At 43.3% G+C, this 27,071-nt stretch overlaps 2 protein-coding genes across 11 annotated transcripts in view; both read right to left on the reverse strand.

Moving 5' to 3' along the window:
• The window catches only part of GGACT (gamma-glutamylamine cyclotransferase), a 56,090-nt gene extending 40,249 nt beyond the window's left edge, over nt 1–15,841 (reverse strand). For 6 of the 9 annotated variants that reach the window (XR_014167688.1, XR_014167689.1, XR_014167690.1 and 3 more), the window contains exon 1: nt 15,713–15,841. The gene's annotated coding sequence lies outside the window, so the exon portion shown is untranslated. Of the gene's footprint in view, nt 1–15,059; nt 15,446–15,712 lie in introns of those variants that run through there. The other 3 variants (XM_081908316.1, XM_081908315.1, XM_081908313.1) reach the window with 3 other exon arrangements.
• A 1,995-nt stretch (nt 15,842–17,836) lies between these two features.
• TMTC4 (transmembrane O-mannosyltransferase targeting cadherins 4) overlaps nt 17,837–27,071 on the reverse strand; it is a 53,061-nt gene continuing 43,826 nt past the window's right edge. For both annotated transcript variants that reach the window (XM_081908199.1, XM_081908200.1), the window contains 7 exons: nt 26,592–26,671; nt 24,968–25,075; nt 24,725–24,866; nt 23,982–24,096; nt 23,741–23,853; nt 22,050–22,119; nt 17,837–21,534 (listed from right to left, as the gene is read on the reverse strand). In XM_081908199.1, the coding sequence (XP_081764325.1) occupies nt 21,383–21,534; nt 22,050–22,119; nt 23,741–23,853; nt 23,982–24,096; nt 24,725–24,866; nt 24,968–25,075; nt 26,592–26,671 (780 nt within the window). In that variant the 3' untranslated portion in view covers nt 17,837–21,382. The remainder of the gene's footprint in view (nt 21,535–22,049; nt 22,120–23,740; nt 23,854–23,981; nt 24,097–24,724; nt 24,867–24,967; nt 25,076–26,591; nt 26,672–27,071) is intronic.

The following is a 27,071-nucleotide window of genomic DNA, read 5'->3' on the forward strand; positions in this document are numbered from 1 at the left end:
AAATCTGAAACCAGGACGGCTTCTGTAAATCTGGGACTGTCCCTGGAAAATAGGGACACTTGAAGGGTATGAACCTGCCGAGTCCCAGCAACTGCCTCTACCAGGGAGTACGTAGGCCTCACAAAAGCCTTTAACAATTCATTTCACATGCATTTCACAAGCCATTCTCTCTTGACACACAATCTGGAAATTACCAGTGTAGCACCTACAAACATGACCCTAGCAGTCCTTGGTTCCATTCCCATCTCCCTAGTTGAGAGTCAGTGTGGACTCATGATCAGAGTTTTAGTCTATAGCTAGGGAGGCATATTCAAATTCTCCATTAGCTAACCAAGGGAATTTTGGGCCAGTTTCTGGCTCCACTGGCAGAGGAAGAGGAGTGTGGGGGGAGCGCACTGCTCCCAGCAGCGCGATCCCGGCAGGGTGCCATTGTGGCTGCCCCCCCCCGCCGTGCCCTCGCAGGTGGCACGCCCCGCCCCCCAGGACATGTGCCAGCCCTGCCCCCACCTGCTCTCTGCCCCCCCCCCAGTGCTGGAGCATGAAGCTATGCCACTGGCTGGCTGGCTCTAGCCTAGCCCACTTCACAGGTTGTTGGGAGGATAACAAGGGGGAGAAGAGTACCATATATACTGCCTTCAGCTTCCTGGAGGAACAGAGATAGAAATAAAACACAGTAAAATAAGGTTGGCAGGGAAAATTTATCAGGCTCAGCTCCTCATACACTATGGAAATTGACAGTGTTTCTGTGAAAACCTTTACACACTCAAAAAGCACTCCTGAAAAATTCCCAGAGTAAAATTAAGCTCACTGGGTCAAAGGGCTGCCTTTTAAAAAAATACATCCCCTTTGACCACCAGGACTTAACATTGTTCTTATACACCTCAGTGCTGTGGAAATGAATACTATTTTACGAAAACACAAGGCTCTTCTCTCAAAACCACGGTGCTGTCTTTCCAAAATGCCACCCTGTTTTGCCCTGATATTTCATCCACTTTCAGCATTGTATGTTTACCCTTCATGACATCAAATGGGTTAAGAGGCTACAGCTTGTTCTCCTACAAAGGAAAGAACATTAATATTGGGTTGCTCCAGTTTCTCTTTGGGAGGAAAAAAAAATCATTATCTTTTAGATTGTGTTTTGAATAACAAACACAGACCCTTTAGGAAGAAACTTGTCCCAGTGGGAATTGAGAGAGGATCAGAGTTAAGCACTGAAACATGCAATTAATTCCCATTAGGGGATTAGGGCACTCATGTTCACTTTGAATCAGAAAAAGTGAATTGTGAATTAAATTGTTCACAACCAAGAGGTTACTTGTCAGAGTTAATAAGTTAAAATATAAAAAGGGGAAATGAAAATGCACATTAAAATCTCCATAGTAAGTACAGCATCTGCCCACAAAAGATATGCTTCATTTACATTAAGCAATTTCTTTACTGTGCATATGAAGCTATACTTTTTGTGGGGGGAGGGATAAGTTTCTTAAAGGGAGAGTTTTCATGACTGAAATCAGAAACAGTTCCTTGCATCTGCAAAGGCTCTTATTTTGTTATTTTGTTCTACGTCTTGGATTCTATTCTTATTTGTCTCTTGTAGGTCAGTGTTAGTCTGTCGCAAAATCATGGCAAAATTGGATTGGCATTCCTTCATATATACAGCAAACAGGTTCCACTTTGCATAGTAGGCCATCACCTTTGCCAACTTTATGTTAAATGTCAGTTTCATTGCCTGGTTCTTTGCCATAGCCTTTACAACCAGGCACCTAATGTGAAACGTTTTCCAATTTTTAATCAATTCCATCCATGCTGCAACTAACATGAAACATATCTAGGGCTTATGCAGGGTATTTTTGTTCTTTCCATCCCAAATATTTAGGAGCATCATCAATGGGCATAATGTCACCTCCTGTTTGTTTGTTTGTTTATTTATTTATTTATTACACCCCTACAGGTCATATCATAGTAGGTCACTACTTTCAGACAATCTCACCACATATAGAGATGAGAACCTCTCTGACCATATTTTCTCCAGCAGTTACAACCAGTGTTAGAAACTTTTCATCAAATGGAACCTTAAACCCAGATTAAAGTTGCCACAATGGAATGTCTAGACACCTTTTTTTGCAGTGAAATCTGTTTTAATTTTTTGTTGCTGTTGTTGATACCAAACAACAAAGGGATCTAACAAAAAAACTGGTAAGTGCAATAACATCATAAAAACTAACACTCTTTTACACGTAAGGAAAAAAGGTAAATGACCCCTGTACAATTAAGTCCAGTCAAAGGTACCTATGGGGTGCGGCACTCATCGCACTTCAGGTCGAGGGAGCTGGCGTTTGTGCATAGATAGCTTTCCGGGTCATGCAGTCAGCATGACTAAACCGCTTCTGGCATAATGGGACACTGTGATGAGTGCCAGAGCACATAGAAACACTGTTTATCTTCCCGCCGCAGCACCTATTTATCTATTTGCACAGGTATGCTTTCGAACTGCTAGGTTGGCAACAGCTGGAACAAAGCAATGTTGGTGGATTCAAACCGCCGACCTTTCGATCAGCAAGTTTAGACCACACCGCCACCCATGTCCCACTTTTTCACGTACCCTGTGTCCACACCCAGATTGTCAGTTTATCACACCCCAACCTCCTTTTAACATTCACTTCTTCCTCCTAGAACATCTTCCCTCTCTATTCCTAAATCATTATTACTTTTGGAGTTGCTGGCACATCCGTCCAACCAAAAACCTACTGCATGGCCATGGGATGGACGGCAGTTCAGAGACCCACTGGTGATCCCCAACCCAGTTCGAGAAAAGCTGTGCAGGGAACATAAAAACTTGCTAACTGTTTTGTGCTATTTTAGGTGGTCCTAACAACAGAGCCTAGGGCTTGCCAATCAGAAGGTCGGCGGTTCGAATCCCCGCAACGGGGTGAGCTCCCGTTGTTCGGTCCCAGCTCCTGCCAACCTAGCAGTTTGAAAGCATGTCAAAGTGCAAGTAGATAAATAGGTACCGCTTTGGTGGGAATGTAAATGGCGATTCCGTGCGCTGCTCTGGTTCACCAGAAGCGGCTTAGTCACGCTGGCCACATGACCGGGAAAAAGTGTCTGTGGGAAAACGTCGGCTCCCTCGGCCTATAGAGCAAGATGAGCGCCACAACCCCATAGTCGTGAACGACTGGACCTAACGGTCAGGGGTACCTTTACCTTTATCTTAACAACAGTGCAGCTTTTGGGATTTTTTGCTAATGGCTATGCAAATATTTCATATGCTATTCAAAAGTAATAGACTGATTCCAAAGAAATCAGACTACCGTATTTTTCGCACCATAGGACGCACTTTTTCCCCTCCAAAAATGAAGGGGAAATGTGTGTGCGTCCTATGGTGCGAATGCAGGCTTTCGCTGAAGCTGGAGAGCGAGAGGGGTCGGTGCGCACCGACCCCTCTCGCTCTCCAGGCTTCAGGAGAGCCCCACCGCTAGCCCCACAAGCTCGGGGGACAGCGGGGAGGCGGAACGCCGCCATCCCGCTGTCCCCCGACTTGGTTAGAAGGCTGGCAGGGGGAGAAGCCTGCTCCTCCCCGTCGCCAGCTCCGCAAACTCGGGAGACAGCGGGAGAGGCGTAGCGCGCCCTTCCCGCTGTCCCCCGACTTGGCTAGAAGGCTGGCGGGGGGGAGAAGCCTGCTCCTCCCCATCGCCAGCCCCGCAAACTCGGGAGACAGCGGGAGAGGCGTAGCGCGCCCTTCCCGCTGTCCCCCGACTTGGCTAGAAGGCTGGCGGGGGGGAGAAGCCTGCTCCTCCCCATCGCCAGCCCTGCAAACTCGGGAGACAGCGGGAGAGGCGCAGCGCGCCCTCCCGCTGTCTCCCGACATGGTTTGGAGGCTGGCGGAGGGCTTCCTCCTCCCCCAGCCCCGCAAGCTAAAGCAGTCCCCCGCGACCCTCTCCCGGCTGGAGAGGTGACGCGCGCCTATGGCAGGAGCCTCCATAGGCGCGCGTCACCTCTCCAGCTGGGAGAGCACACACGGGGCTAAAGCAGCCCCCCGCGACCCTCTCCCGGCTGGAGAGGTGACGCGCGCCTATGGCAGGAGCCTCCATAGGCGCGCGTCACCTCTCCAGCCGGGAGAGCACGCACGGGGCTAAAGCAGCCCCCCGCGACCCTCTCCCGGCTGGAGAGGTGACGTGCGCCTATGGCAGGAGCCTCCATAGGCGCGCGTCACCTCTCCAGCCGGGAGAGCACGCACGGGGCTAAAGCAGCCCCCCGCGACCCTCTCCCGGCTGGAGAGGTGACGCGCGCCTATGGCAGGAGCCTCCATAGGCGCGCGTCACCTCTCCAGCCGGAAGAGCACGCATGGGGCTAAAGCAGCCCCCCGCGACCCTCTCCCGGCTGGAGAGGTGATGCGCCCCAAAGATGCAGGTCGAAAGGAACCTGAAGCCTGGAGAGTGAGAAGGGTCGGTGCACACCGACCCCTCTCGCTCTCCAGGCTTCCAAGGTAGCCGCCTGAATGCACCTTAAATGGCACCTTGTTTTAGAGGGGAAAACAAAAGGGGGAAAATTCTCCCACTCTCTGCGCAGCGCTTCCTGCCGCTTCGCTGAAGGGGCGCTGGGCAGAGAGCAGAAGAATTTTTTTCCCTTGTTCTCCCCCCTCTAAAACAAGGTGCGTCCTATTGTCCGGTGCGTCCTATGGTGCGAAAAATACGGTAACTTTGAAACCTTCGTTTTATGCAGTCATTTGTATAAAACAACCCTTTCACCAGCATTCGAAGGTTATTTAGCCACCTTGTGGCAAAAATAAAGAATAGTATTTAATACTGAGTTTCATATGAGCTGTCAAAAAACAAAACCACTCTCCACCCCCCAATATCAGGCTTCATAATGGCTGAAATAAAATGTGCTTTTCCTTGTAATCAAAGATCGAAAGTTGATGTTCCAACACTTCACCAATTTCGCCTAGAGAGAAATCAGGCTTTATAATGTACAATATCCTCCAGGACAAAACAACCTATTCAAAAAGATACTGTCATGAAATATTCATAGTGCAGTCATTAAAGTTTAATATCCTGGGAAAATGAGTGAAATCTGTATGTCATCTCTTCAAGCGATTTCTTTTAACTACGACTGACAGCCTATCCAATTGTTGGTACAGCTGATTTGCTTAGGACTATATTTTTAAAAGGGGATGCAAAAAATGAGAGAACGTAAAGGCATATTGTGCAACTTGAGAACACCCTTGGCAAACACAACAAGAATCCCCCAGCCAGGCCAACTGTACATTTCAGTCTGTACATTTATTTTAACTAGATAGTTTAATCGTTAATTTCTACTAGTGATTTCTTTTTGGAGGGGCTGGCTAAATATATATATATGTAATATGAGAGGTGGTATAGTACCCAAGACTGCACAGTGTGAAGACTGTTTCAGTCTAACCTGTCACAACCTCTTAGGCAGCTTTAAGCAAACCACTACCTTCAAGCCCCACCTGCCACAATAAATGATAATAAAAGCTTATTACCTTACAGGGTTGTTGTTAAGATTTACATTTACAGAACTAGTGGGAGTGTAATCCTATGAACACATATTATCAAGTAAATGTAATGAAAAGTGGGATTTACATACATACCTACATACATACATACATACATACATATATGATTTTGTTTTAAAAACACTAATTTGAATGCGCTTTACTTATTTTTCAGTTAGCAAGGGCCAGCAGTATATGTGGAAGAAAATGTCTATATACAGTCCTGTACATGTGGCACCGACTCACATACACTGGAGAAAATACAGTGGTGCCTCGCAAGACAAAATTAATTCGTTCCGCAAGTCTTTTCGTCTTGCGAGTTTTTTGTCTTGCGAAGCACGGTTTCCCATAGGAATGCATTAAAAATCAATTAATGCGTTCCTATGGAAACCGCCTTCAGACCAGGTCCAGGGACAGTCTGTCCCCCGACCTCTTCTGAAGGCCGGCGGGGGGCGAAAGTCTTTGCTTCCCCCCGCCTGCCTTCCCGGGAGAGCGGAGAAGCAGCGCTGCCTTCCCGCTCTCCCGGGAAGGCAGGCAGGGGGGAGCAAAGACTTTTGCCCCCCGCCAGCCTTCAGAAGAGGTCCAGGACCTCTTCCGAAGGCAGGCGGGGGGCAAAAGTCTTTGTCCCCCCTGCCTGCCTAACCGGGGGCTTTTAAATCGCCCCGGGACTGTCCGGGGCGATTTAAAAGCCCCCGGACGGCTTTTGAAGGCAGGCAGGGGGGAGCAAAGACTTTTGCCCCCCGCCAGCCTTCAGAAGAGGTCCAGGACCTCTTCCGAAGGCTGGCGGGGGGCAAAGGTCTTTGCTCCCCCCTGCCTGCCTTCCCGGGAGAGCGGAAAACACAGCGCTGCCTTCCCGCTCTCCCGGGAAGGCAGGCAGGGGGGACAAAGACTTTTGCCCCCCGCCCGCCTTCGGAAGAGGTCCTGGACCTCTTCTGAAGGCTGGCGGGGGGCAAAAGTCTTTGCTCCCCCCCCGCCTGCCTTCAAAAGCCGTCCGGGATAGCGGGAAGCGCTTCCCTGCTATCCCGGACCGCTTTTAAAATGCTGGCGGTGGGGAGCAAAGCCTTTCGCCCCCGCCGGCCTTCCTGGACCTCTTCTGAAGTCCGGAGGGGGGGGGAAAGGCTTTGCTCCCCACCGCCAGCATTTAAAAGAGGTCCCCGGAGATTTCCCTATGGGCTTTCGTCTTGCGAAGCAAGCCCATAGGGAAAATCGTCTAGCGAAGCGTCGCAAAAACCGAAAAACCCTTTCGTCTTGCGGGTTTTTCGTCTTGCGAGGCATTCGTCTTGCGGGGCACCACTGTAAATGGCTGCACTCCACTGGTGCCAGATCCCTGTGTCTTCAGAAAAGTAGATTCTCTCTCTTTGTTCCAGTTTAGTATATTTATACTGTCCCATAGAGCTGAATACTGTCCCATAGAGCTCAGTGGCAGAACATCTGCTTTGCATGCAGAAGGTCCCAGGTACTATTCCTGGCATCTGGCAGGACTGGAAATATACTGTCTGAAACCCTGAAGAATCACTGCCAGCCAGTGTGGACAATATTGACCTGGATGGACCTGTGGTTTGCCTTGGTTTAAGATAGATTACTGTGTTCTTATGTTCCAAACTTAAAGAGCGCCACTGACATACAAGCCAGCTCTCCATTGCCTAGCTCTGCCTTGGGTTTCCATTTTGTGGCCCTCATGTACAGTACACTCGCAACGTATGTGCATTTAACTTGCACACATTCAGCTTTATGTACTTGGCATAAAATAAAAGGGGGTAGATGTCCAGGGGGTGGGGTGGGACTTGCAAAAAGTTGCAGCCTTACTGTACACTAAAACACTGAGAAGTGGCTGATACAGATGAGCCAGCAAAAGTGGAGTGCAAACCAAGAAAGTGTTTATATGTTGCAAAGACCCTTGTGGAGTGCAGTGTGGCTGTGGCACCCTCTACACAGCATCACACACCCCACAGGAGCTCTCACTCAATAAGCCCAGACCACTCACTGTGCGGAGAGAGAAGATTTTGCCTTAATCTGTCCCCAAATGCAATTCTTTACTACTCCTAGAGAAGTGAACAGCAACATTTGCTTAGGGGGAGAGGATCTAACCAGAGACATCCCTGGGGTGGACACTGAATATGCCTCTGTCTGTCTAGTTAGCATCATCCTGAATTCTGTTCTAGAATACCAAGAACAGATATGGAGACTGGGCCAGGATTTTTGTTAGAGGATTAGGAGGCTTTTGTGGGGGGGGGGGGAGGCCCTCATATTTGTATTAATTTGTATTGGTTTTGATTGATTGGAGGACAGCTGCCCCCCACCAGGTTACACCCATGGATGCCTTCATTTTGGCCTAGTCACATTAAATGTCTCAAAAGGATAGTATTACATTGTACTCAAAATCATTTGACAAATCATTCCAATTCATGTAGATCCTATGTACATTATTCTGGTGGTTCCAGACATGTTAGAATTGAAAGGTTCGTACAATACAATATAGCATCGTATTTTCCCTTGGCAAAAAAAAAAAAGAGTCCTCACTGTTGGCTCAGGGACCAGATATAGTTACACATTAATTCTTCAGAAGTTTCTGAAAACTGTAGGAAACAGGTGAAAAAACAAAATGTCTTGAACTTTAAACCTGAGCTTAGTCTGTTTGAATAAAGTGAGTTTTAAGGTCACTCTTCACTCAGTACTAACTTTCAAGGAGGACCCACATGCCAGAAGAGACTCCTGGGACTGCATCCTGTTGGTTCTTTGATGCTTTCATTTTGTAACTTGCTATTTTCTTTACAGGGCAGACAACGGGCTTCCTGCTTGGGCCGACCTCTCTCCAACCTCACCAAATACCTCAGAACCGTTTATGGCAAAACACCTTTCTTACATTAGCCAGGGAGGCACCAGTGGAAGCCACGGCCCCTTTGAAATCAAGAGGTTAGAGTCTCCTCTCAGCGGTCGTCCACTCCAAAACGATGAAGTTCTGGTTTGTGAAAACAAACAGCATTGCAACTACTGGGGTGATAACACTGGGCAATACCTATAAGACTGGCCTAAATTGTACTTAACAGGCTGGTTAACAACCCCTACCCCTGCAACTGTCCAACATCAGATGGCTTATTTGATGCATTGAATCTGAAACAGGATAATTGCTTACTTCATTTCTACCTTGCCTTATGGGTAAAGGAACCCACAAGGGCCTAACAGTATCAAATCATTTCTGAAGACATGCATATCAATAACAGTAAGGTATATTTAAAATGTGATGTGTACAAAATCCTAAAGGCAACTTCATTACATCTCCATTACCCCTGAGACCCCATATTTGCACAAAAAAATCCCATGCTATGTCCAGTCTTCCAAGAACTAGAAGTGAAATCTGTTCGAACAGATACCGGTACATGTTCCTCCCTAGTGTGCAACTCAAATATAGGGATTCTGTTGTAAAGTCTTTCTGAAGTTCAATTCACCACAAGATTTCTGTTGGTTTTATATCAACTAGTAAGGTCTTTAAATAATGTAATCTGGGTTAAATAAAATAATTTGGATTAGAGCACCTGCCTTTTGGGGGACTTCCTCTCAAATCAATGTGATACACTCTAATCTCTTTACAAATGAGAACATTATCTCATTACTATCAATGCATCATGTCTGAACATCAAGTACAGAGGTCTTTTCAGTGGCTACCTATCAGCTGTGAACTTCCTTGTAGTTCTCTAGAGTCTATACTTCAGCAGTATTCTGATGCCATGACATACATTTCTGTTGAGACTAGCATTTGATAGCTGACAGTTAACCTAAAGGAGAGCTTATTTTAAGCAACTATGTTTTATATCTCTTTCAAAAAAGATGTATCCGCATCCAGATGCTGAGATACAAAGCTTTAAACAAACAAGCCATGCACTCATGGCTGTGGAAGCAAATACAGGGGTACCTCGGGTTACATATGCTTCAGGTTACATACGCTTCAGGTTACAGACTCCACTAACCCTGAAATAGTACCTTGGGGTTAAGAACTTTGCTTCAGGTTGAGAACAGAAATCGTGCTCCGGCAGCGCAAGGTCCCATTAGCTAAAGTGGTGCTTCAGGTTAAGAACAGTTTCAGGTTAAAAACGGACCTTCGGAACAAATTAAGTACTTAACCCGAGGTACCACCATATAGTGCTGTTTGGAAAAAGAGTCTTTATTCAAGAGTGTCTTCCTCTGGGCAAAATGAATTCACTGCTAAAGGGCACAGCAGTCATAGCCCTGCAAGATCACCACAAATACAGTGGTGCCCCGCAAGACGGAAAACCCACAAGACGAAAGGGTTTTCCGTTTGCGAGTTGCTTCGCAAGACGAATTTCCCTATGGGCTTGCTTCGCAAGAAGAAAGCCCATAGGGAAATCTCCGGGGACCTCTTTTAAATGCTGGCGGTGGGGAGCAAAGCCTTCCCCCCCCCCGGCCTTCAAAAGAAGTCCAGGAAGGCCGGCGGGGGGCGAAAGTCTTTGCTCCCCCCCGCCAGCATTTTAAAAGCGGTCCGGGATAGCTGGGAAGCGCTTCCCGCTATCCCGGACGGCTTTTGAAGGCAGGCGGGGGGGAGCAATAACTTTTGCCCCCCGCCGGCCTTCAGAAGAGGTCCTGGACCTTTTCTGAAGGCCGGCGGGGGGCAAAAGTCTTTGCTCCCCCCTGCCTGCCTTCCCGGGAGAGCGGATAAACGCAGCGCGTTTCTCCGCTATCCCGGAGGGCTTTTGGAGGCAGGCGGGGGGGGAGCAAAGACCTTCGCCCCCCGCCGGCCTTCAGAAGAGGTCCAGGACCTCTTCTGAAGGCCGGCGGGGGGCAAAAGTCTTTGCTCCCCCCTGCCTGCCTTCCCGGGGGCTTTAAAATCGCCCCGGGACAGTGGATAAGTCCTCCGCTGTCCCGGGGCGATTTTAAAATGCTGGCGGGTGGCAGCGAAGCCTTCGCTGCCGCCCGCCAGCATTTTAAAAAACCCCTGGACAGCGGAGAAGTCCTCTGCTGTCCCAGGGTTTTTTAAAATGCTGGGGGTGGGAAGAAAAGCCCTTGTCCCCCCCCCCAGCCTTCAGAAGAGGTCGGGGGACAGACTGTCCCCGGACCTGGTCTGAAGGCGGTTTCCATAGGAACGCATTGATTGATTTTCAATGCATTCCTATGGGAAACCGTGCTTCGCAAGACGAAAAACTTGCAAGACGAAAAAACTTGCGGAACGAATTAATTTCGTCTTGCGAGGCACCACTGTAATGTATTTTGCTTCATCACTATGTTATGTCCTGTCTCAGAACTACAGAAAATTTCTCAAAACTCAAGTTTTAGGTTTCTTATTCTGTTTCATGGACTCTTCTATCACAAGCTCACTGCATCAATAATCCTGTTTACCAAGCCCAAATACTGGACTTTGCCCAGTGGCAGCTGAAATCGCTTGCAACTCTAGGCTATTTCTTTCCTTCCTCTGTTAGCTAGTCACCTTAATAATTCTGAATCTCCCATATTTTCCCTTATCTTCATGTCTGGACCTAACAAGATGGTTTTAGCCCAATTTCTTCTTTGAAACATAGTTCACATAAATAATGTAATGTTCAGTTAACATTCTACTTCTTCCATGGCTTCCCCATTATGTTTGGCCGACTGCAAGTCTTTGGGATAAGTGTCCGGCTTGCTCCCACCCCCACCACATTTTTGTCCACTGCTTGCTGTGAGATGCGGGGGCAGGTCAAACCACAACTCCAAAGAAAATAAAATATCTATCCCATGATTTTCCTACCAAATGGATTAAGATGGTACAGTGCCATCTTATAAAACAACTGCTCCCTATTATCACAACTTCTTATTACGACAGAGAGGTTAGTAACAATTAATTCATTACTAACTTTTAAACAAAAGTGGATGTTCAAGTTTATTTCTTTACAAAACCATATTTTATACTAATCTGTTCCTGTATAGTTCAACTTTGCACCATAATCCAGTAGCTACCTTGCAGTACAGTATTTCAGTTTTATTCTCAATACCACTAAACAACTGCTTATGCTTGCTTGGAGATAGAAATTTAAGATTATTAAAGGTTTATATGCTTCTTTATATAGTTAGTGTCAAATGTAGAACAAACTGAATAAAAGCCTTTCTTTTTAATCCATTCACCCTTTGGGGTACAAGGGAATTGCATCTTACACAAGGGTTAGGTTCCAAGGTTTATGAAGTAGGCTTGTTTCAAATGTAAAAATTAAGCACAATTTAATCTGTGGTTAATCTGAAAAGAACACTTCTGATGGTCTTCCTGTGTATGCCAAAGAGAAAGGATGTGTGCGTGTGCATATAGAAGCCTGTGGTTCACTCTCAGAACACTAAACAATGGTTAGCATTACATCCAAATACAGCCTTTGTGAAGGATATCAGTGTCCAGCAACCATAAAAAGAAGTATGAAAAATTAAACAGACTAGCTACAGAATAAGGACAAGATATATAGCCAAACAGCTGAATAAGCTCTCAGTCACCAATGTAATCTTGTTAGACCTGTCAGGGCACATACACTTGTTAATATACAGTTGCAACAGCAATGTGATGGGTTGCTGCCAGAAAAATACTTCAATATCCAAGAATGTGGAAGAGAACCATAGCTCAGTATTACAGTAACTGCTTGCCAAGCAGAAGGCCACAGCTTCAATCCCCAGCATCTCCCAGTAGGACTAGGAAAAACTCCTATCTGAAACCCTGGAGAGCAGCTGCCACTAGTATATAGCAATACTGAGCTAGATGGACCAGTCTGACTGGACATGATACAAGTTCTCATGTTCCTAGCGATATGGCTATGCATGTCACACACCTATGCCTTTAAGATAACCTTGCAGTTAGGTTAGTCACTTGCCAAGGACGAAACAGGTATTCCTGCTAGACAAGTTGCTTCCAGATGCTCAAGCTGCCCTGTGACATACAGGTATACAGACTCCATATAAACATACACACACAAAAATTGTCCTTCTCTGCAAGGCTATCCCAAGAACACAATTCATTCACAGAAATTATGTATTTAAAAAACCTCAAAAGTGCAGGGAGTAATGGGTGCAAGAAGTTTGAAGTACTGCATAGGCTTCTGTGCAGTACACCCTTGATGATCCCCAAGGAATGCTAAGGGATTAGCAAGAGGCACATCAGAATTCTCTAAAAGATATAATACAGACAAGGTCTTGAGATATGCAATATTACAATTTGCATGCCAATACATGCCTGAAACCAGATGTATTACCAATGTGGTGCCCTCCAGATGCTGCTGGACTGCAATTCCTATAGTCTCTGACCATCAGCCATGTTGTCTGGGGCTAGGAGCTGTAGGCCAACCATAGGTTTAGGATTTTTGTTAGGGGGGCAGGCCTTTTGTTAGGGGAGGTAGAACCTCAGTTATTTATATTGATTTAGGAGGACAGCTGCCTCTCCCTGCCCTGCCCCCCAGCTATGCTCTTGAGTCCAGCAACACCTGGAGGGTACCACACGGCATTATCCTACAAGGCAAGTGGCAACACATCACACTCATCATTTAATTAACTGTCCAGAGCACCCCACTGAGAATGTAGGTTCTCTACCACATATTAGAAAAGGCAATAGGCCATCTTACTCCACAAATTGGTATCCAATCACCAAAAGACCAAATACCAGATTCAGTAGTCTGCCATACCTTGGTTTTAAGGTCTGTTAAAAGCTAAACAGAGAAAGAAGGCCCAACTAAAGGAGGATGATCAAATCCAAACCAGATACAAATATAAAATTTCTGCAATAAATACACAAACCATATAACACTGCTAGGATCAAAAACACAAATCTATGGATGTGATTCCCAGGGGAAAGAATTGCAATAATGAAAAAAAAAATTCAGACAACTTGAAACAATAAATTCAAGTAAACTCTGTTCCAACTGTGGTTGTGGCTGGCAGTTATACAAAAGACAAAAAACAGTTACTGTTGTGAAATAAACCAATCAGGTTCACAGCTGAAAGTGCTTGCTTATGTTACAACTACCTGAGTTGATCTTGAAGTTTGTATTACAAGACTAATGCTGACAGATGGAGCCATAAATATTGTGCTTACTGCAAATGTTCAGTCACTACAACTCCCTAAACATTCCCCTCTCTGTTTGTTGTCAAAATATAAAAATAAGATATTTTAGAAAATAACTCTGCATCCCTACCCACAACTTGCCATTTGATTCTGAGCCATATTTTTCATTGTCTCTGTAAGGGCTAATAACTTTTTAAAACAACATCTAGAATTAAACTTTGCACAATGTAATGTTAGCTTTCTCCTGAAAATATATACAGTGGTACCTTGGGTTACAGAAACTTCAGGTTACAGATGCTTCAGGTTACAGACTCCGCTAACCCAGAAATAGTACCTCAGGTTAAGAACTTTGCTTCAGGATGAGAACAGAAATCTTGCTCCAGCGACGCGAAGGCAGCAGGAGGCCCCATTAGCTAAAGTGGTGCTTCAGGTTAAGAACAGTTTCAGGTAAAGAACGGACTTCCAGAACGAATTAAGTTCTTAACCTGAGGTACCACTGTAGCACTACAAGTCCCTTTGTTGTGTAGCGATGGCAATTATGGCAAACTATTAGTGATGTATGGAAGTGAGAGCTGGACCATAAAGAAGGCTGATCGCCAAAGAATTGATGCTTTTGAATTATGGTGCTGGAGGAGACTCTTGAGAGTCCCATGGACTGCAAGAAGACCAAACCAAACCTATCCATTCTGAAGGAAATCAGCCCTGAGTGCTCACTGGAAGGACAGATCCTGAAGCTGAGGCTCCACTACTTTGGCCACCTCATGAGAAGAGAAGACTCCCTGGAAAAGACCCTGCTGTTGGGAAAGATGGAGGGCACAAGGAGAAGGGGACGACAGAGGACGAGATGGTTGGACAGTGTTCTCGAAGCTACCAGCACGAGTTTGACCAAACTGCGGGAGGCAGTGGAAGACAGAAGTGCCTGGCGTGCTCTGGTCCATGGGGTCACAAAGAGTCGGACACGACTAAATGACAACAAGCAGCACAAGTCCTGCTGCCTTTTACGTTTTCGGCCTGACTAAAGTGTAAGGTTGGAGAGGAACCTTCCCTTTTGGGTGGGGTGTGTGTGTGTGTGTTTGACATTCTGTTCAACACTCAGTTGACGTTACCTGCTAAAAATCTAGCTATAAGGCACTACATGGTCTCATTAAACCAGGGGTCAGCAACCTTTCTCAGCCGTGGGCACCACTGTCCCTCAGACTGGTGGGCCGAACTATATTTTGGAAAAAAATATGAACAAATTCCTATGCCCCACAAATAACCCAGAGATACATTTTAAATAAAAGAACACATTCTACTCATGTAAAAAACTGCTGATTCCTGGACTGTCTACGGGCCGGATTGAGAAGGCAATTGGGCTGCATCCGGCCCCCGGGGTTTAGGTTGCCTTAATCTTTCACTGGAGAAAATGAAGCGCGTTTTAACCCCCCCCCAAAAAAAAAAACAACAACAACACAGCTATAGAAAAACAAAACCCTTGCATATAATTCAGTGGTTTTATATATTCATAGTCAAAAGCCAAGGTACCTAAAGCAGCAGAAAGATAATATCATAGGGAATAGGAAAAAAACACACGTGTGCCAGTCGTAACGCCCTTGCAGCAGTGAAGGAGCGTGCAGAAAGAAGGCCTTGACACGCATCCAATTACATCGCGAATAACACAGTTTTAACAGGAAACTGCGCATGCAAAGCAGGTCGATATCGTAACTCGGGCGCTTCTAAATGCAGCGGAACGTATGCGGGTGTATCCGCGTCTAAAACGATGGGATCTGCTCTGCGCAGCTGCGAGCCGGTTGAGGCAAACAAGCGACTCTCTATCTTCTACAACCCTCGAGAGAATCCCACGACAGGTTCCATGAGGCGCCAACCAATCTGGCTTTCCTCCTCCTCTCACGTGATCCCCCACCCCACCCCCGCGCCCCAGCTGGCGCGCGCCGATTTAAAAGCCAACGCCTGAAAGAAAACGGTTGACTAAAAGAGTTAGGCGGCGGGGCGGGGGGGAAAGAGTGAGGAGAGAGAAACTGCGCGCGCCTTCCTTCCTTTCCTATCCCGAAGCCAACATCACATGATCTCGCTTTTAACCAATAACCTTTTACAATAACCTATAAGGGTCTCCCACTTCTTCCCTCGCGCTCGCATGTTTAAAAAAGGCGGCAAGCCGTTTGAAGAAAGAAGCTCACCCGCCAGTTTGAACAGCCGTGTTTAGAGCCCGGGTCCTAGCGCGCTTGCCAATCGCACAAACTTGCCCCGGCCGCTTCCGGAGTGCGCCGTTGCCCTTTAGAACCTGAGGGAGTGGGCGGGGCTGCTCGGCGTTCTCCACAGAGAGTTAGTTTAGAGTTGCCATTTCACGTGCTGAAGACGGGGTCGATGCTCATTCTGTGAGGGGTGGGAAACGGTCTTTTGACTTTTTAAACCTTTAGAAAACTGGAGCGCCAACACGCCACTATCTTCCCAACATTTCACGAGGAGGAAAGGAAGCCGAAGCCGAGGGAGGATTGATTTATGACACTCCTGTTTGTGACAGTAGGAGCTGTCACCCCAAGTCCCAATGATCTCAACGGAGCTGAGACTGCGCCATCTAGCGCTGGAAATTAGGGCTAAATCGAGCCGGAAGCTGGGAAGTTGGTTATCACTCTTCAACTGTCCAGCTCTGTGGGCGCCTTCGGCGAGCTCTTACTCCCGCCTTTTCCAAGAGGTGATTGACGTCACGTTTCTTCAACGTGACAGAATTAGCGGAAGGAGGAACGACCGGAGGAAAGAAGGCGGCGAGGAAAGCCGCCGTAGTCTAGGCAACCGCGCGCCTGCGCAGTGCGGCAGGGAAAGCAGGCGAAGGAAAGGCCGAACGGCTCGATAACTTTCTTCAGTGAAGGGCAGCGGGCAGGAGCCGGTCGTTTCACCCAATATATGTGGCAACCCTCTACCTATGTCTGCTCACTTGGGAGGTAAGTTCACTGACTTTTGTGAAGCTTGCATGTTACGTGTTAAGATTTTTTATGAATTAAAAATATATATATAAACCGCTTTAAAAAAAAATCTCTTAAGCTACTCACTAAGTGGTTTTCCACAGGAGTTATTGCATTGCTGCCAGAAATGCTTACTCAGAAACTCCACAATCGCTATGTTGGAAAGGCTGCTGTGCCTGTTGGATTTCCGCCTGCTGTGCACCTTCTTACAGACTTGCCACTTTTCCTTCTGACCAGGGACCCTCTGGCTTTAATTCTCGTAGGACTGGAGACTTCCAAACTACAGTCCACCGTGGAGATGCAGGGCTGAGCAACTAACTACACCTGTTGAATTTCTTCACATTACAAGAAGAAGGTGGAAACCACAGCTTTCTAGTTAGTGCTAGCCTTAGGAAGAGAGGGTTGGGAGGCTAGGACTGAGCAGGGTGGAATTGCCACTTTATAACTAATTTTGCACTTGGGGTTGCAGTATCAATATCTTAAAACAAAAAAACAACCTACCTTAAAACAAAACAGAACAACAGTCTGGAACAGCAGGTTTTTCAAGATTCTCACCAACCAAATGCACGCTTGAGATACTGGGGTGAAAATAGTATCTTTCCGCAGATTTTGAGATACTCTCTCTCCCTGTAGGATGTTCAACAGACACTTAGAAACTATAGTAACATATAGAGGGCCTTGATCCTTCCTAAGTTTTATGAAGTGTAGATCTCAAATCTCTTATCAAAAACTATTGTATGTACAAGCTAATTTAAGCTTCATGCCAAAGTGATTTTCATCCTTGTCAAGATTGTGAAAAAAATTCTAAGTTTGAGTAGTGGCAATCTGACAAGTTTTCTCCCAGACTTATTTTATCCAAATATTCATCACCTGAACTACCTAACATCAGCTGGAGGGCACAGGCTCTGGCCTACCCCAATCTTTTTTATGTGTAGACATCACGAGAGCCATAGGGCAGGCCAGATACAGAGTTGCTATTACACTAAAAAGCAGACCATAAACAAGTATTGTGCTAGAGAGGATCAAACTAAGTGAGGGGACAATATATATACCCCCCACTTGGTGTAGGAAAGCAGCTGCAGAGGAGAAGCCAAATTTGAGCACCAAAACTTCATGTGGATAAAGATTTTAGCATACGCCCCGACCCCCCAGCTCTGCTCAAAGCAGGTGCTCCCAGTTGTATTAATGTTTCAAAGTTAAACAACAAAACAACCACAGCTATTTAGAAAAAAAGTGCTTTCCCCCTTTTCCATTTGATGCATTGCCACTGCCCTTTCTGAAACATTACTTTTATTGTTATTGAGCAGGTTTTATTTTTACTCTTATAAAATCCACAACAGCCAAAGAACAGATGAGGTTTTATTACAAATGTTGTCTTATAAAAGAAACTGGAATGTATTCATTAAAATTCAATGTCATTATCAAGAACTAAAACATCAGTTGCTACCCACTGTCTTCAAAGTCCTCACTTTTTATTATTATCCAGCCATACAGTTTAATAGGCCCCGAAGAAATTTATACATCAGAGGCTGACATTCATTGGACATATCACCAAATTGGCTACAAATCTTTTGTTGAGTTCTAAAACAATTATTTCAGTATAAAGCCCATACTTGTTTGTGCTTACAAAAGTGTAGATGCTTATGACAAACCTTGTATCACAGAAATGAAACAATCTTCTGTACACTCCGCTTTTTAGTAAGTAGATTTAGTAGGCAGCAGTCACTGCTTATTCACTATTTTCAAAAGTTTTAACCTGAGAATTTGCACTACAATTTCAAAAGATCCGGTTCCAGCTTTCCAAACAAACAGCCCCATTCTATATCTGTTTACTCAGAAGGAAGTTCCACTTGGCTTACTCCTAGGCAAGTATGTCTAGGATTGCCACCTTACATGTAATCCTAAGTACTGTGGTGACATGCAGTTGAGTTGAATTGAACTGGGATGCAGAGGATCAAACTATGTTGGATATATCAGCCCAGCAGCCTAAAACAGCACACAGCTCACTTTTGCCTTCATGGCTTTTGAATGTTAAGAGACATGTATGCCTTTGCTAAGCGTATAGCAGGGGTGGTAGGAAGAGACTGAAATTTTCTTCTTCTTATGGGTGGTATCTGACTAAGTTAGAATAGTACCATTAAAATCAATGGATTTGTAGTCATAACTAACTAACCACCTTGATTACAGTGGGTTTACTCTTTGTGTGACTTAGCCATTTACTACTGTATATTTTTTAAAGCCGTATTACTGTATATTTTTAAAGCCTTTTTATAATGTTTCTAAATTTAAAATAAATTTCTAAAACTGAATTATAGCAATCTGTCTGACATTTAATGATCATTTTCAAAAGTAGGATCACTTCACACATCACCATTCTGCCCTCCCAAAAATACATAGACACACAATATGCCATAAGCATACACGGAAAAATGCCACATATGAATGTAACAACATACTATATTTGTCAGAGTTGGCTGCAGCTCCATGTCAAGTTTAGGCTTGGTTGTATAGCTAAGGTTGCCTCTGCATAATATGTGAAGTAGCCTTTAGGACACTATTCAAAAAGTTTGCCTAGGCAATGTTTTGTAGTTACATTCACATGACAGAGCTGACAGCTAGGAGACACGTTAATTTCAAGTATTATTATACCAACAAAAGTCTAGAAAATGCTGATCTACTTTACATATGCTTTCAAATCAGGAGATCCAAACATTTTCAGGCTGTTAAGAAAAAAAGTAAATTTAAAGAAATGTTTCATGCTCTACATAAAATATTAACTCACTATGTTCATACCAAACAAATAGTGCAGGCCAACAGGGATAAGCATCATATGTAAACTGCAGGCAATAGTAAAGAATCAGACAATTAATTACATCAGACATCAACAATATTCAAACATTGAACTATTATTAAAATCTTATCCCATCTGAGAAAATGGTCTGTAAGCACTGTTTGTTAGAGGAAATGGCTGAATCATTAAAAAACAAAACATAAAACAACCAGTGGAAATGATTTCTATTTATAGTTTGTACACTTTTTTCTTGTGTATGTATAAATACATCAACACCATGTTCTTATTGGGGTCATTCACATTATTTTATAATATTCCATATAGCAAGACTGTCAGCATCCTGTGTATTACAACAGTTAAAACTATTTTATTCAAGGGACTGATACATTTAGAACATATTGGGAGCAGTTGCAAATCCTAATCAATTCAGGATGTGCATGCTGTCCAGTGGTTGGATCTTTGTCTCCAGCTCTAAGGGCTAGATTGGGTCCATGTGCATCCGTGTTTTAAGGGTGGTACTGAATCCATAACAAGATAGCTGCCAAAGCTAAGTGCACCAACTGGTACATATATTGTATGAAGAGTTTTCTTTTTTGAAACTCAATTCTGATCTTTCCATTCTGAGAAATATGCTCTGTATGGGAAGGATTCTAACGCAGCAATATCTGTCTTGCACAATATACGTAGCAGGACAAAAAAGGACAACATTTGATTTTGACTTTGCTCCTGGAAAATCCAATCTGCAGCAAGAATAAATTGAAGTATGGAAGAACAGATCTTTTTCTGATATGCTATCATTGATTTTTAGGTGAACTGTACCTGTCTGTTAGTGGTCTTTAGGCAATCCCTAAAGCTGGAAAACAGTAGTTTATCTGGGACTGTCAAGATTACACAGGTGGATATCTCAACATTGCATCTAGGGTGCAATGTTGACATAAATCCTTTCTTTGCCAATAAAGATGTCGCAACCACATCTCTTTACTACTTTAGGCTCCAATGGCCCAGATCAGACATTTCTTCCTGCACTTGGCTGCACCCTTAGGGATGTTCCATGTGAAGGATTTTAGAACATGTTAACTGGGCTGCCACTTCTTTAAGGAACAGAGAAAAATTAAGTCTGCTATCATCCCCAGAGAAGACTGAAGAGCCCTTCATATGCCACTTGGATTTCAGCTACTGATACCCTAATGAAAGCTGCTACCAACAAGACAGCAGATTAAAACCTAATCAAACATGTAAAAATGTAATAACCACTGCCCAGCTGAAGCATTACAAGATTCTGGGCAAACTACCAAACATGAAAGGCTTTACAGTTCAAAGTACTCTTGACGGTTACTTTGGGATGCTTGACCATTCAAGTCACTACCTTTAAGCTGTACAACAGCAACTAAGGATAGATTCTGAATCTAAAAACAATTTGAATTAAACTTCAATCCTCAATTCACCATAATTTGTTGAAAATGGTTCATTCTATCCTGTTCTTACCAAGTGTATTAGTGTATTGCGCAAATCCTGCTAGAAGAACAAACACCCTTCCCCATGTTTCTGAAGCATGGCCTCTCCAAAGATTAATGAACCAACATTTGTGCTCTCGGTAATTCACTGGGCCACTTTTCATACCAACGCTGCATCAGAATTCCTGCATCAGTAAGATGTATGCAAGGGCAAAATAAATTATATTTCTTTTCCACATAATTGTACTGTGGTACATTCACACTCCACTGCTACATGCATTTTGAATATGTCCTTTTTATTTGAGTAAGTTGCCCCTACCAGCACAAGTGCTCTGAGTATAAGAATGTAAATATTCAACAGGTTTTGAAATTGGGTCAAAAAGCTGAAAGCATAAATACAAACCTTTCAGTTTTCCAAATGAAAATTTCAAAACCAGCGTTGCTTTTTATTTTTTGTAAAGAAATTTACTTCTGCCACTAGACTTCATGAAACATTTTGAGTATTTGTTGCTGGTGCTATAATTATTGGGTTATTGTTGTGGTTTTTTAAATGACAGTATGACTGAATGCTTCTCTCCCTGATTAGTAGCCATGTTGCCAATAAATGGTATGCAGTACGCATTCAAAGCCTGAGAAGAAACCTCAGACATCGCCTTTTTTCCCCAGTTGGTCCAGTTTCCTTTTTAAAAGACTATAGTTTTCCCTGGTCCCAGCTGCTGTGGGGTCAAGCTTCAGAGAGATTTCATAGTGTTTCTTGGCTAAGTCAAGATTTCCCCAGCGATGGTACAGCACAGCTGAAACAGCAAAGAGGAGTTTTTGTTAGCAACATCGTTGAAGGACAGACAATCTTGCCAATTACTTAGAAAACATTAAAACATTTGGTTGGCTGCCGGCATGGTGGCAGCCTGCTCTGTTGCCAGCTGGAGGGGACACGTTTGGGAGCTAAGCAGGCCAGGGAATGACAAGAGTGGATTGTGCTAGAGCCATAAATTGCTGTTTTTATCAGGAGAGCTCATGGCGGTTTGCAAGCATGGCACAAAAGAGCCAATTTGCCACCACTGACATGCAGCCACCTCTGGGCTGTAGTGTGCTGCCTGGTTGGTCTATTATACAATGCATTGAGCTTTGCATTTTTGGAACTCCTTTCTCTAGCTGGCAATTTGTTTAGCAAGTAGGCAGAAAAGAAATCTCGGCAGCAGAATAATGCCTTAAAAACAGTAGTTTTTAAGACAATTAACATGAAAAGAAGTACAAGCAGTGTGTCTGATTTTTTAAAAGTTTGCACTAGGGGAGCTGTAAAATGTCTTACCCAAATTACCATGGTAACTGGCTGCAGTTGGATTGGCTTTAATTGCCTTGTGGAACAAAGCTTCAGATTCCTGAATAATTCAGAAAAAGAGATCAACAGGACAAGCTATTTCTGTAGTGCATACAATGTCAAGTACAACCAAACACTACCAATTACCTCATGCTCTGTGGTCTATTAATGTGATTATGTCACCATATTTTTTTCATGTGCATTCACACTTCTACTTCTCTCTAATGGATATACATACAATATAATTCACAGCCTGATCCAGCTGTTGTCTGGTAGTTGCTGTCAATTAAACAGTAATTACTTCTGTGCTAGTAAGAACACAAAAACACTTGCAGACTGCATTATAACCGGATGCTCACACAAATCACCACTTAAAACCTGCATATTTGTGTTAAAATGAAGTTAATCCCAATAAAATCAATGAGATGAATCTACTTTTATTACAGCCAACAATTTTTAAAAGCTTATCTGCTTTGTTTTGGAGACAATACTTCTAGAAAGAAAAAATGCTCCACAAAAGACTTTTCACTTGGTTTTCTAATTGACTTGCTTCAAAGATTCAGACCACTAAATATTTTCATTATTCATTTTCAGTTTTGCTAGGCTCACACATCCCTCTTGCATGACATCATTCAACTCTGAACAACGCATACAAAATTTCTACAATTACTCAAGAAAAACAATTATTTAAAGATAAGAGATTAAAAATACTTTTAAAGATGTTCCTATGCAGTGGATGCAGACATAATTACAGGGCTACTTAACACAGCTTTATGTCTGTTTATAATCCAAGGGTAAGTGCTGGTTCTAATTTAAATGTTTTTTTCAGGAAAACCCTGGCTTATTTCTATATTTATCAATTTGAGTGATGATTTTTAGATGTGCTGCATATAAGATAAAAAATATTTTTATGTGGTTTCTGAACTGTTCTGCAAAACACGCTTGCTTGCCTGTCTCCCTAAACCAAACTCATGAACTTGTTCACAGTAAGGAACCTAGTGTTTTCTGTATAGGCACGAATGAGTAAAAGTCAGCTGAATAATACCCAGAGTGTGTGTTCCTATCTCATGTGATTGTGGGGACCACTGTGAACCTCAGCTAGGGATGTATCAAGTAAATTAGTTTAGCACCCAGGAGTTGATCAGACCAGGGCCCTAAAGGCTACCTTACTTCTTAGGACATAGCTGAAAAAGGAGGATTTGGCCTATAAAAACTTCAGATTACTGGGGAATCCATGTTCAACTGAACCTTTCTTTTCTATAGCTACTTTTCTTTGATGTTTTACCTATTTCTCTCTGAATTATCAATGAAATTATTCTCCTACGTTCATGAAATCTAGGGCTGGTAACTCTGCAGGTTCAGAAAACCCAGCCACATGCCCAGCTCTTTGACAACATTACTGTGTGTCTACAGATGAAGGCAGTATATTTTATTCAACACAGGTGACCTTGAATAAAAGGTGGTAAACCCCATACAAGAGTAGTTTGCCATGACAACATGTACATGCCACCACATTAGAAATGTGCACGTCTATTTTGCCACATGTACCTACAGAACAACACGTCAACTTGTCTCTAATGTGAGTTGTAAATTTTTTGAGAATCTATTCAGTCTATGAACAATGGAGAAACAATTAAGATAATTATTTCATTCAAAAGTTATGATTGGAAATATTTTACTACCTTATATTTCTGTGATTTCCCCAATACATTTGCCAGTGAAAACATAAGAGAATGATCATTGGGTATTAACTCCAAAGCCTCTCTTCCAACAGCTTCAGCTTGTGCTAAGTTACCTAGGAACGTAAGAAAAGAGAGGAAAGGGTCTGAATAGCACACTAGTTTTTATTCCACAAAACCATAAGCAGGGCAAAAACTGCATAAATGCATCACTTATTTAAACGCTGGGTAATTCTTACTGTACCTGTATTATCAAGCAATATAATCATGTTGTTCCAAGCCAAACTGTGTTGTGGTTTCAGAACAGTGGCATTCCTCCATGCATTCAATGCATCTATGTGGCGATTGAGGTCAGCATACTGAAACACGGACGACAATATGACAGCAAATACAGTAACGGTAGTCCTGAATAAATTAGATCAATGCTCAAGTTCCTCTCCTGTCTAGTCCCACTCCTGCTTATATTACTTTATGCAAAAAATCAACCATGTATATATGAAAAAAACCAATAGTGAGTAGTGCTATATTTTGGGGACAAGCTCTTGAAAACAATTTATAATGGTCAAAGCCACGAAAGCCAATCTGCAGTGAAAGTTCTCGCCCACTGATACTGTGAGAACAACACACAGGAACATAGGAAACTGCCTTATACTGAGTTGGTCCATCTTGCTCAGTATTGCACACACTGACCGGCAGAGGCTTTCAGGGTTGCAAGCAGGAGTCTCTCCCACCCCGACTTGGGGATTGAACCTGGGACCTTTTGCATGCAAAGCAGATGGTCTGCTATGGGCTGGAGTGCTGGGCTGAGGATGTGCTCTTCACCTACTGCACTCTGAATATTATTAGGAAGCTACATGAAACATGCCAAAGTACTGCTGTTTTACCACACTGTTAACATCTAGGAAGTATGCTTAAGTTCGCCACCGAGGCGACATTTTATCTTAGTCTCTTGCTGTCATTAGCACACATGTAATGCAATACACTTACCAAACGTCCTAAATTATAGTAACAATCTGGGTATTTTTTTCGGTGTCTAATTGCAGTCCAGTAGCTTTGCTCTGCTTCTCCATACCTTCTTAAGCTATTCTGCACTATTCCCAGATTCATCCATGCCGCTGCAAAATCAGGCCTAGGCAGAATTGTTGGATACATTTAGTATATAGGACAGGACACAGCACTCCTTTTATATGCTCTGTAACAACAACTGGAATTGTGTATTTAAAAACGTACTGTATTTGTACAGCTAGTGACAGCAGCTCTTCAGCTTCATGGAGTTCATTCCTTTCTTTCAAGATATTTCCCAGGTTGTTCATAGCGTGCACATATTTAGGATTCAATCTGGGCATGTAAAAGGGGGGAAATAATTACTCATTGGAAAAAGGCAGCCTGATTCATTTTCTTTCATTTACACTACAGTAAATGAAATCTGCTGGATTGATTGCTTCTGTCGACAGGTGTCTTTTGTACAGGTACTGTAACGAGCTGGGATTACAGGTAAGACCTCTCCCTTACAGCAGACGCTTCTAATCTCAGCTTGATACATACAGTGAAGATACCAGGTAGCCTGACATCTGGCTGGTTGATAGGGGATCAAATACTTATTTCACTCATTATAATGCACACCAATCTCTGACTTTTGTCTTCTGGGTTTCTGGGGCTTTTCCTGTTGTTATTCTGTCTTTCACAGCTACAATAAACCTACCATTAAAATTATGGACTGGTCATTTCTTCGTCAGAGGGCAAACACGCAAATTTAGCAGGCGATCAAATACTTTCCCCCCTCACTGTATATAGCCACCAACTTGTGAGACCACCTATTATTAGAATCTCAACCTGACCAAACATAGGAAATTTACCCCTTAATCATATATTAAATCATCATCACCAATCTTATCTAGACTACAGTGATTTATTTAAAAGGAGAGACAGGAAATGGTGCCCTCTCTAGAACGTGATGCAGAAAGAAACAACTATAATGTAGCTTCATTGCTAGGATGGCTTTGCTATCAGTGGTGCTTGTCTGCAGAACATGTTGAGCACATACAGAGGATAGTGCTTTTACCCAGGCAGCATTATCTTGCTTTAAATTTAAAAACAACAACAACAGGAATACAGGTCTCCTTTATTCATTTTTCTACAAACACATGTCATTCCTTTTATTGCCTTCATTCATGTGCTCATACTTAATTTTATTAGGTTTGTACTACCTAATTTTCTTTTGGCTTGATAATTCTGGAATTTCACATGACTTCCAATACACAGTAGTCATACTTGCCACTATGATCGGATTGCACCCCTTAATCTGTGTATTTAGGATACGAGATATATGAGTGTGTCTGTGTGCACACGCTAGTATCTATCTCCTAACAACAAAAATATTGGATTGAAATTTAATTATCGTATTTTCTACTTTTTCAGCAACTACCCAAATCTGGATTGGGATGGGACCACCTCACAATTTTTCCCTGTGTTTCATCGCCAACATTTTTACTCACACTGCGCACATTTTCCTAACCATAGTGTTCTAAGCTACTTTCATTCCCTGCCCCCCATGGATTAAATTCTCTTTTGAATAATTCTAATAAAATTAATTTATTTTAAACAGTACATTGAGATGTCATGTCTTCCAGGCTCTTTTTATAGGCCAATAAATGCAATATTCTGAATATTTTTTCCTGTTCCTCTTTTAAATCAGTTTTTATTAAAGATTTTCTTGTGTAACAAACAAATTTAAAAAAAGGAAAAGTGCATATAGTGTCTCCACTTTCAGTTCATGGAGTCTTTTTCACAGTTTGTTTGCATTCATTATGGGACACTTCCCTGTTCCCCTTTTAAACAGTAAACTGGCACATACCTGACAGCTTCCCTGTAATAGTTGATTGCAGCTGTTTGGTTGCCTTTATCAGCCAGGTTTTTGCCAACATTATAATGAACCTGAAAGTAAAGGCCAGAAATGTATTAATTGTTCCAGACATTTATTACTCTTAGATACTAATATTGCAGCATTTATCTCTGCAATTTTGAAAATAGATTTATGGTTTAACAAAGCATCTTACTTTTGTTTATAAATATATATACCACAGGTCAAGGTAAGTGCAACCTTCTTTGAATAATATGCATAATTTACAGTGATGTGTCAAGCTTCAAGAAGGGGATGGCTTGAAATAAAAACAACATTTGTGCTTTGACCCCTTTTTCCAAAGCTGATGCTGAGTCAAGCCTCTGAAGTTCAGGGCCAGGCTCAACATTGTTTGTATGGGCCCACAATGTTATCTCTTTCCTTACACAGTGATAGTATGAGGTAGGATATATAGCAGGGACTCCATTGGGCTTT

Source organism: Podarcis melisellensis (assembly GCF_964234715.1).
Source record: "Podarcis melisellensis genome assembly, chromosome: 4".
NCBI lineage: Eukaryota > Metazoa > Chordata > Lepidosauria > Squamata > Lacertidae > Podarcis > Podarcis melisellensis.